General features: G+C 36.2%; 1 protein-coding gene across 1 annotated transcript; it reads right to left on the reverse strand.

Annotated features, from left to right (window-relative positions):
• Positions 1-5,239: 5,239 nt before the first annotated feature.
• On the reverse strand, positions 5,240-6,208 carry LOC132564843 (uncharacterized). Its single transcript, XM_060229464.1, has one exon. It carries the CDS (start codon positions 6,206-6,208, stop codon positions 5,240-5,242), a length of 969 nt encoding a protein of 322 aa, XP_060085447.1.
• Positions 6,209-11,735: the final 5,527 nt, after the last annotated feature.

Genomic DNA, 11,735 nt, shown 5'->3' on the forward strand with positions numbered 1-11,735 from the left:
CATGATGGCCATTTTCTCGAGGTTGTATTAAATATGTCTGTATTAATCAATCTCATTGACATAACCCTGACATTCACACTTAGGGATCTTACATCATACAGTCAGTATACAATTTACAGCAGTTAATTAAACGTTAAATAAACGTATTAAAAAGACGGACTTTGTTGGAATCACACATATCATATAGTTTAAATAATGGACGTTCATTATTAAAATACTATTAAAAAAGGACACTGTCAACTAGCGCTTTCAAAAATCCCCTAGAGTGTATAAAACACAGCAGACCGTAACGGACATACCAAGGCCACATCTATATAGGCGATTAGTAATAGGTATAAGTAGAACACTATTACCGTGAGTTTTTCTTTTTCATAAAAATTTTATTTACAAATACATTAAAAGATGGTAACATCACAGTATAGCGGCAAATTTGAAGTAACAATGAATATATGTCATTCCTGGTTATACCTGGATGAAATCTGAGAAGAAAAGAAAGTATTGCATTGAATGCATAGATTTGTAATATGTAAATGAGAAATTCGATATAAGCACACATCATTGCATTGACTACTAAAACAATGAACCTGAAATGTACGTTAATTTACCGAAATGTTCGAAAACATTAAAAACTAATTTCACATGTTTTTTTATCTACATCTACAAGGGGAGATTAATAATAAGAACATCTTCTTTCACATTACAGAAGATTTGTGTGGTACACCAGTACTCAGAAAAGAGATTTTTGGGGAAACGGGCAAAATCGGATCTTATACGCAATACTACATTATTTAGGAAATGACAAACAAGAGAATCGGGAGTAGGAGATTTCTGGTGAATTTTTTTGGAACAACGAATCTGCCAAATAGTTGATAGAGATTCTGCAACTAGATACAAGATAAGAGATTTTAGTTTCAGAGTTAGATTGACAGGAGCATGAAAACGCCACAGTGCCGAATCAGTAGGGACCTTCTTGTCTGAGATTTGGTGTATCCAAGAGTTCACTAAATTTAAAAGAGACTGAATGAAATAACACTCATAGAACAAATGTGATATAGTTTCAAAGCCATCACAAAATATACAATATTTTGAGGGATCAATCCCAAACTTATACATTCGAAAATTGACTGGTAGTATGTCATGAACTATTTTGAAAACGACATCCCGGGCACGGGTATCTAAAAACTTATTTGAAACATTACGAAATACCGGCACAAAATCCACTGTAGGAAAGACTTTCAGGACACGAGGTGGCTTAATAATTTTAGACAATAAAGAGGTGTAAAAACACTTGGTAGTAAAGGACTCAAAATTAGAGTCGGAGAAATGATCACGATATTTCTTAAATACTTTATATACAGTAGAATAAAATGCCGGGCAACAATCACTGTGAGGAGAGTTATTATTAACAAATTTGAGAAAATCACGAAACTGCAAAGAAAGCCAATACATTGTAAACCCTCTCCATTTTGCATCGGAAGCATTATAGATAAAGTTCTGACAATGTTTCAGATAAAATGAGTGTAATTTGACCTTGATATTAACAATAGCAAGACCACCACTGGTGGGAGAGGCGTAGGCCGAGGAGCGCGCAAGTGGCTCCCATTTTGAATTCCAAAGGAATCGAAACAGAGTTCTCTGGAGAAGTTCCAAATAATGCTGAGGCATTATGAAAACAGTACCTGTATACCAGATCCTGCTGCATGCAAGGACCTTTATAATAATAGATTTTTGCATCAAAGATAATTTGCGCATTTTCCATAAATCTAAGGTTCTAGAGAATTTTTTGAAAACCGGCTGCCAAATATCGTCAGGGGAAATACCATTACCAACCCAAACTCCACAAATTTTATGCTTTTCTACCCATGTTATACCAAAAGGATGATCGGAACGGGATTTCCATTTCCCCAGCCAAATACCCTTAGTTTTCTGCCTATTTAATTTAGCCCCTGACGCTTTGCCGTACAAATCACACCAGTATAACAATTTTTGAATAGATAAATCGCTGCAGCAGATACCGGTACTGTCATCTGCATATAGGGAAAGTTTTGCTGATTGTGTGGAACCCGGAATCTTTACACCTATAATTTCAGGGTCATCACGAATCTTTTTAGCAAAGGGTTCCAAAACCAAAACGTATAACAGGGGAGATAAACTACAGCCTTGCCTTACACCACGAGTGATGGGAAAGGGGTCAGAAATAAAACCATTAACAATTACAGAAGAAAAAACATCCTTGTATAAGATACCAACCCATTTGATAAAATCGGGGCCAAAATTGAAGGCTTTTAGTACTTTAAATAAAAATTGGTAATTTACTCTGTCAAAGGCCTTCTCTTGATCTAACGATATAAAAGAACACTTTAAATCTTTTTGATTTACATAATCTACAATATTACGCAATAAATGACAATTCTCAAAAATGGACCTCCCCTTTATAGAACATGTTTGGTCAATGCCAACAAGTTTGCCAATCACTTTACTTAACCTATTAGTTATGACTTTAGACAGAATTTTATAATCGATATTCAAAAGAGAAATAGGTCTCCAATATTTCATATTAGAAGAATTTCTTGGATCCTTACACAACAAAGAAATAAAAGACATTTTCTGGGAGGAACATAACTCCCCCTTTTTGAATATCTCATTATATAAAGACACTAATTGATCTCCAAAAATATCAAAAAACATAACATAAAATTCTTTAGTTAAACCATCAGAACCTGGAGATTTATTATTTTTCATATGCTTAAGAGCTGCTAATACCTCATCTTTCCCTATCGGCCCTTCACACATAATATTATCAAAACTAGATAAACTGGGAAGGTCTTTACATAACGAATCAGCTAATTTAAAATCAATTGGTTCTTCTGTGAAAAGATTGGAATAAAAATCCCGGAAAGCTGATAAAATACCTTTGGAATCTGAAACAGAGGATGAATCAGTTATATCAACTTTCTCAATAAACTTTCTTTTACCTCTATCATTCTCCATTTTGAAAAAATAGCGAGACGGTTTCTCAGAAAAATCTAAAAAATTGGCTCTCGACCTTATCATCGAACTGCGAAAACTATCATAATGAAAATCAGATATTTGTTTTTAATAGCAAAAACTTGGTCAATAAAACAACCAGGTGATTGTCTCTCTGAGTTTAATAAGATGTTATATTTACATTGCAGGGATTTTAAAACACTGTGCCTTACCCTTGCTTTCTTCTTACAATATTCCATGATAAAATATTTGATAACAGACTTGCAATTGTCCCAGTTATTCAAAGAAACAGTGTCTTTATTAGACAAATCGAGCCAAAACTTTCTAAAACAAATTTGAAATGCCCTATCATTCAAAACACTATTGTTAAGTTTCCAGTAAAAAGGGCCGAACTTAGCCTCAGAAAACAATCTACATTTTAAAAGCACAAAATCATGATCAGACCCACCGGATGGAAAAACGGTATTCTGTATGAGATATTCTTTCAACATAAAAGACACATAAAAACGATCTAGTCTACAAGACACCCCATTACCATGCCATGTAGTAGCTACAGATTTTGGGTTCAGTGACCGAAAAGTATCAAATAGTTTAAAATCACGACAAATGCTTTTGATTGAATTAATACCACCTAAACCGCGTTTCGGATTCCCACCAATCTTATCAAGAGCGATATTCTCAATACAGTTAAAATCACCAGCAAAAATTACAGGTCTCAGACACGAAAAATGGGGTATTATATCATCAAAAAACAATCTACGTTCCGCTTCATCATTAGGAGCATATATATTAATAACCCTATACTCGCTGTCAAAATATTTGAAATCAACAAACATCACTCTACCATCTTCGTCAAACTCAAACTTTTGTAAACCAATATCAATAAAAAACAAGACAGCTGTACCTCTACTATTATAGGTACCAAAATTCCATAAAGCCTTACACTTTAAAAATCTTTCAATCTTAGTACCAACAGCCAAGTTAGAAACATGGGTCTCCTGTAACATTACAATATCAATATGATGATTATGTACAAAATCACTTAACTCGTACTGTTTAGACCGAGATAAAAAGCCATTACAATTCCAAGATATAATATTTATTGTATTATTTGTTTTATTAACCATCTTATTTTATATCTCAGACAATTACATAAAGGGTACGGAAATAAAAACATGACGGCAAAAACGACAGAGATAAATGCAGAGGCCGGCAAACACCGTGGATAAAACATGAGATAAACAGACAAACGCGAGAAGTATACTATTATATGAGCTATGATACGAACTACGAATATCGACGCGTTACCTGTTATACACCTACAGGTAAAATCAACCTCGCACGCGCACAGGTAAGCGAACTCGTGACCATCGAACAGGGACACAGGTAAACAACACTCAATGCATTCGACCAGAACCCACCGAACCAGTTTATGGATTGTCAGCTTCATTTCGAAACATAAAAAAGTATAATAGGTTGCAAAAATACTACAAGAAACAATATGCGAGAAAATTCCAAAGATAAACTACGAGTACGAGCACATGTAAGAATAAAGAAGTTTAAGAATATGGGATTCGCCGAAACCAACGTGGACAATACTGACATAAAAAAGCTAGTTGTACTGTGCCAACCAACAAAGCTACTCACAACATTGTGAAATACGTAACACAATGAACTATTCTGAAAAGATGGCAGTGATAAGTAATAACACATACATGTAATACAAAACAAAATGAACAAATCTATATACAGCAAAAAGTACAAATCGTTATAACACACACTGAATATGTAAATAGAAGAACAAACTGAGGAACAGAATAAATAAAGTATATAAAACGTAAAAGTAATATAAACAGATATGTAAGCTAACAATGCATGGCAAAGAGAAAACAGGTAAACTAGAATGGTAGAAGTTATATAGCAAAAGAAAAAGTTCAAACTGGGGTTAAGATGACAATACATGGAGCAGCCAGACTGCTGTTGTAGTATATAAAAACGAAATAAATCTTTATTGAAATTAATATCATGGGGGACCCACATTAACTCGTACGTATGATTACTAAAAATAAATCGGCTATAATTACAACGTTTACCAAAAGCCATGTCAACACTACTAAAACAAATTATAATTACGGGCAACACCTTATAGGTGAGAATAACAAAGTCCAGGGACTCGCCAAGGTCAAATAAGCTTCTCTGTACCGCCGCCATTGTCAATAGGATTATAAAAGTTTCGTTAACGGAAAAGCACTCACTGAATCGATTCCGCCTCATCTTCATCGATCACTAGACGGTCATCTGAGTCCTTGTCACTATCGTCACCTTCACTCATATCCATGTAGACAGACCTAAAACGCTGCCCAGGAACAAGATCTCCATTGGATAGCACCTCAGGTGACCTGTTGGAGTGCCTTCCCCTCTTCGTTCGCTGAAATCCTTCCTCGTCAATCTCGGGGCTATTACGTTTCCCACTGTCGGAGACACCACTCCCTCCGGGCGAGGGGCTCGCGGTTTCCTCCTGGTTAGGCGGCGTCGGCCCTTTCTCGTCCTGCGTCGGTAGAACGATCGGTTCAGCAGTCGCCGTCGACGGGACCAAAGGACGTGCCACCTTAGCAGCATATGTGAGCTTTGTTGTCTCCACCGGTCTCCCCGGACACTTAGACCGAACATGGCCGACCTGCTGGCAGCGCAAGCATATCGGTGGCCTTCCTGGAACCATGATTAGGGCTGTCTTCCCAAAAATCCGTATCCTGTGAGGAATATCATCCTGATCACCCTCCCGAATAACCATAGTTATCACTCGTGTGCCAGTCTCTAGAGTCACACCACTAATGTCAGTCTCCTCTCGGTGCACATTAATGACCTTTCCATAGCCCTCAAAGTAACTGGCAATGGCATTATCAGCAATCCACGAGGGAAGCCACTGGACCCTAATAGTTAGACGCCGCTGGTCACAAGGCTCAGGGTGTAGCACGAATTGCTCACAGGAAATGGGTCCGGCAGCTACTGTTCTGTCCACAAGATCAATATTGGAAAGCGTCGCAAACCATGTGTTCGGAGCCTCGCACCGGAAAACTGATGCCATGTCCTTCCCAGGGACGCCACCATCCAGCAACGCCTTCACGATTTCAAAGCGGGTGACAGTATTCCTCCTCGGACCGGACACATGCAGCCTCACCGTACTCCTCAGGACATCAAGATCGATGTGATCTTCAGACATTGCGAAACAAAACGAACCAACCAAAAATAATCACGCTTGGCTTCGTTTTGAAGACGTATTTTTATCTCGCTTTTGTGTTCTATATATACAATTGAAAAAATCTTAAACGCGGTGTTTCAAATCTATTCATTTCAAAAAACATTCATTTACGAATAGCAACCTAAATCAGACACTGCACTAATGTCGAGTATTACATTTTGTAAATTGTGAAATAAAAATTCGGTCTTCACCTCCGTTTAACTAATTGTATCGAATTATTTTTTCATTATATCATTGTGTATCATAGGATAGGTAACGTATACTGAACGTATGTAAAACAGATCCGCTACACACCAAAACCCAATAGCTTCAAAATCTCACCATACTTCAGGTTTTCGTGAAAATATTGCTACGTAGTTTGTTATTTCAAACATGATTACCTCTCGATATGTTGAATTTATTAGGTGCATTGAATTTTAAGTGAAGCAGCATTTTTTATGCAAATGAGTGTATACCTATACAGACGACTTTATGATTCAATATTAGAAATACACCAAAGGGTGGATGGTGGGCGTGTCTTTGCTTCAAAAGGAGGTCTTCAAACGTCTCTATATAGCTTTTTCACGTTATCAGTCTGACCGGTTTAAGAGGCCAGGTACTATCGTGACTGACATGATGGTGTTTGACAGGAAATTCCGATATATGTGCATTGTAGGATAAATCCAGACCACCTGAATTGTTTCATCCGGGTATCTCCTGAAAAACTTGGTGAGCACGGAACCAGAGACTTAGTTTTTTTGTTTTTAGGAAATACATCAATCACACGGGGAACATTAGACGTGTACACAGGAATAACACTATATTCTAACGTTCTAACCTTAAACCTGATACGGATAACGTCAGTTCATGTGGAAAGGGACGTAAAACAATTAACAGCCTTATTGATATTGGCATACACCAGAACGGCATGAATCCATTGATCGGTGTACGGATTATAATATAACTTTCCTTCCGGTTGTATGGGAGTGAATTGTGGGCAGGACCATGTAAACTATCGGTAACCCAGTTATTAGAGAGAACACAAAGATACGCTGCAGGGAAATGCCCGGGATTAAAAAAAACATCATCAGCAGCAATAGCAACAAGAACACTGGAGCTAAAAAAATGTTTGGTGTGAATTTGAGATACGAAAATCATTCTTCTGGAATAAGTTATGCAATGCAAGCACTAGCTTCATAACGAAATCTGTATTTCTTATTCGAATGAGTAGCTTTGTGATCGGAAAATCCACGTTCTAGTTGTATCATTAATATATCTGAGACAATGTTTGATATACATTCTTTTCTCTGGAATTCGTTATTTAATCTATATATAATAGATGAAATAACGATTAACAGCATAATGTTCGAGACAATGACATATATTTGTTAACAACGTTACTGAACAATAATAATTCGGTGAATCGTGTCACAATTTTTAATATGATATCTTTCTAACTCGTTACAAACGTAGACATCCGCACATAGGTCCAAATCCTTTGTTGGAATTGGGTTGTAAATATTAAAGATGACGAACACAATTTCATAGTAAGTTAAGTTCTCCTGTCAGATAGTAACAGATTCTGTAATTTGTAGACTGTGCCGTAAAACTGTAATAGGAAGGAGTAATGAAAAACACCTGCCCCCTCTGGGGTTCGAACCAGCGACCCTTCGGTCTCTACCGGACACTCTACCGCTCTATCCCCAGTGCCGAGGCTGGTAATACTTTTTCTAATGATAATTTGAATTAGCTGATTTATTGTAACAGATCATTCTCTCTTCAATTCCATAGAAGATATCATTTACTAGAAATTACATTAATTGCCTTATGGATTTATTGCTTGTACTCAGGATGTCTTTTGTAGAAAAGTACTGTGATAAGTTGTGATAACTTGTGTCCAGTTATCTTGTAATTGTTTATTTGCAATAAAATATGTTTAAATCAAGCGAATGTTTTAAACCCGTTCTGTTCGAAACTGGGTCTATACTGACCTTTCCTTCCACTGTCCGAGAAATCTACGTGTGTAAGGAGAACACAAATACCTGTCATGATGGCCATTTTCTACAGAGGTTGTATTAAATATGTCTGTATTAATCAATCTCGTTGACATAACCCTGACATTCACAAAAGGGATCTTACATCATACAGACAGTATACAATTTACAGCAGTTAATTAAACGTTAAATAAACGTATTAAAAAGACGGACTTTGTTGGAATCACACATATATATAGTTTCAAGCAAAGAAAATAATGGACGTTCATTATTAAATACCATTAAAAAAGGACACTGTCAACTAGCGCTTTCAAAACTCCCCTAGAGTGTATAAAACACAGCAGACCGTAACGGACATACCACGGCCACATCTATATAGGCGATTAGTAATAGGTATAAGTAGAACACTATTACCGTGAGTTTTGTTCACATGACAATCGAGACTTGCCAGGAAAGTCACAATAGGCTTCTTTTTGAAGACGTATTTTTATCTCGCTTTTGTGTTCTATATATACAATTGAAAAAATCTTAAACGCGGTGTTTCAAATCTATTCATTTCAAAAAACACTCATTTACGAATAGCAACCTAAATCAGACACTGCACTAATGTCGAGTATTACATTTTGTAAATTGTGAAATAAAAATTCAGTCTTCACCTCCGTTTAACTAATTGTATCGAATTATTTTTCCATTATATCATTGTGTATCATAGGATAGGTAACGTATACTGAACGTATGTAAAACAGATCCGCTACACACCAAAACCCAATAGCTTCAAAATCTCACCATACTTCAGTTTTTCGTGAAAATATTGCTACGTAGTTTGTTATTTCAAACATGATTACCTCTCGATATGTTGAATTTATTAGGTGCATTGAATTTTAAGTGAAGCAGCATTATGTATGCAAATGAGTGTATACCTATACAGACGACTTAATGATTCAATATTAGAAATACACCAAAGGGTGGATGGTGGGCGTGTCTTTGCTTCAAAAGGAGGTCTTCAAACGTCTCTATATAGCTTTTTCACGTTATCAGTCTGACCGGTTTCAGAGGCCAGGTACTATCGTGACTCACATGATGGTGTTTAATGTTTGACAGGAAATTCCGATATATGTGCATTGTAGGATAAATCCAGACCACCTGAATTGTTTCATCCGGGTATCTCCTGAAAAACTTGGTGAGCACGGAACCAGAGACTTAGTTTTTTGTTTTTAGGAAATACATTAATAACACGGGGAACATCATACGTGTACACAGGAATAACACTATATTCTAACGTTCTAACCTTAAACCTGATGCGGATATCGTCAGTTCATGTGGAAAGGGACGTAAAACAATTAACAGCCTTATTGATATTGGCATACACCAGAACGGCATGAATCCATTGATCGGTGTACGGATTATAATATAACTTGTCCTTCCGGTTGTATGGGAGTGAATTGTGGGCAGGACCAAGTAAACTATCGGTAACCGAGTTATTAGAGAGAACACAAAGATACGCTGCAGGGAAATGTCAGGGATTAAAAAAAACATCATCATCAGCAATAGCAACAAGAACACTGGAGCTACAAAATGTTTGGTGTGAATTTGAGATACGAAAATTATTCTTCTGGAATACGTTATGCAATGCAAGCACTAGCTTCGTATCGCAATCTGTATTTCTTATTCGAATGAGTAGCTTTGTGATCGGAAAATCCACGTTCTAGTTGTATCATTAATATATCTGAGACAATGGTTGATATACATTCTTTTCTCTGGAATTCGTTATTTAATCTATATATAATAGATGAAATAACGATTAACAGCATAATGTTCGAGACAATGGCATATATTTGTTAACAACGTTACTGAACAATAATAATTCGGTGAATCGTGTCACAATTTTTAATATGATATATTTCTAACTCGTTACAAACGTAGACATCCGCACATAGGTCCAAATCCTTTGTTGGAATTGGGTTGTAAATATTAAAGATGACGAACACAATTCCATAGTAAGTTAAGTTCTCCTGTCAGATAGTAACAGATTCTGTAATTTGTAGACTGTGCCGTAAAACTGTAATAGGAAGGAGTAATGAAAAACACCTGCCCTCGTTTGGATTCGAACCAGCGACCCTTCGGTCTCTACTGGACACTCTACCGCTCTATCCCCAGTGCCGAGGCTGGTAATACTTTTTCTAATGATAATTTGAATTAGCTGATTTATTGTAACGGATCATTCTCTCTTCAATTCCATAGAAGATATCATTTACTAGAAATTACATTAATTGCCTTATGGATTTATTGCTTGTACTCAGGATGTCTTTTGTAGAAAAGTACTGTGATAAGTTGTGATAACTTGTGTCCAATTATCTTGTAATTATTTATTTGCAATAAAATATGTTTAAATCAAGCGAATGTTTTAAACCCGTTCTGTTCGAAACTGGGTCTATACTGACCTTTCCTTCCACTGTCCGAGAAATCTACGTGTGTAAGGAGAACACAAATACCTGTCATGATGGCCATTTTCTCGAGGTTGTATTAAATATGTCTGTATTAATCAATCTCATTGACATAACCCTGACATTCACACTTAGGGATCTTACATCATACAGACAGTATACAATTTACAGCAGTTAATTAAACGTTAAATAAACGTATTAAAAAGACGGACTTTGTTGGAATCACACATATCATATAGTTTAAATAATGGACGTTCATTATTAAAATACCATTAAAAAAGGACACTGTCAACTAGCGCTTTCAAAAATCCCCTAGAGTGTATAAAACACAGCAGACCGTAACGGACGTACCACGGTCACATCTATATAAGCGATTAGTAAAAGGTATAAGTAGAACACTATTACCGTGAATTTTGTTCACATGACAATCCAGACTTGCCAGGAAAGTCACAATAGGCTTCTTTTTGAAGACGTATTTTTATCTCGCTTTTGTGTTCTATATATACAATTGAAAAAATCTTAAACGCGGTGTTTCAAATCTATTCATTTCAAAAAAACACTCATTTACGAATAGCAACGTAGATCAGACACTGCACTAATGTCGAGTATTACATTTTGTAAATTGTGAAATAAAAATTCGGTCTTCACCTCCGTTTAACTAATTGTATCGAATTATTTTTTCATTATATCATTGTGTATCATAGGATAGGTAACGTATACTGAACGTATGTAAAACAGATCCGCTACACACCAAAACCCAATAGCTTCAAAATCTCACCATACTTCAGTTTTTCGTGAAAATATTGCTACGTAGTTTGTTATTTCAAACATGATTACCTCTCGATATGTTGAATTTATTAGGTGCATTGAATTTTAAGTGAAGCAGCATTATGTATGCAAATGAGTGTATACCTATACAGACGACTTAATGATTCAATATTAGAAATACACCAAAGGGTGGATGGTGGGCGTGTCTTTGCTTCAAAAGGAGGTCTTCAAACGTCTCTATATAGCTTTTTCACGTTATCAGTCTGACCGGTTTCAGAGGCCAGGTACTATCGTGACTCACAT

The sequence above is a fragment of the Ylistrum balloti genome, unplaced genomic scaffold, assembly GCF_031769215.1.
Source record: "Ylistrum balloti isolate Yb309-2 unplaced genomic scaffold, AGI_CSIRO_Ybal_v1 Utg372982, whole genome shotgun sequence".
In the NCBI taxonomy this organism is placed as follows: domain Eukaryota; kingdom Metazoa; phylum Mollusca; class Bivalvia; order Pectinida; family Pectinidae; genus Ylistrum; species Ylistrum balloti.

Coding starts and splice junctions, on each gene's coding strand:
- LOC132564843 (XM_060229464.1), bottom strand. CDS start 6,208: ATGTCTGAAGATCACATCGATCTTGATGTCCTGAGGAGTACGGTGAGG.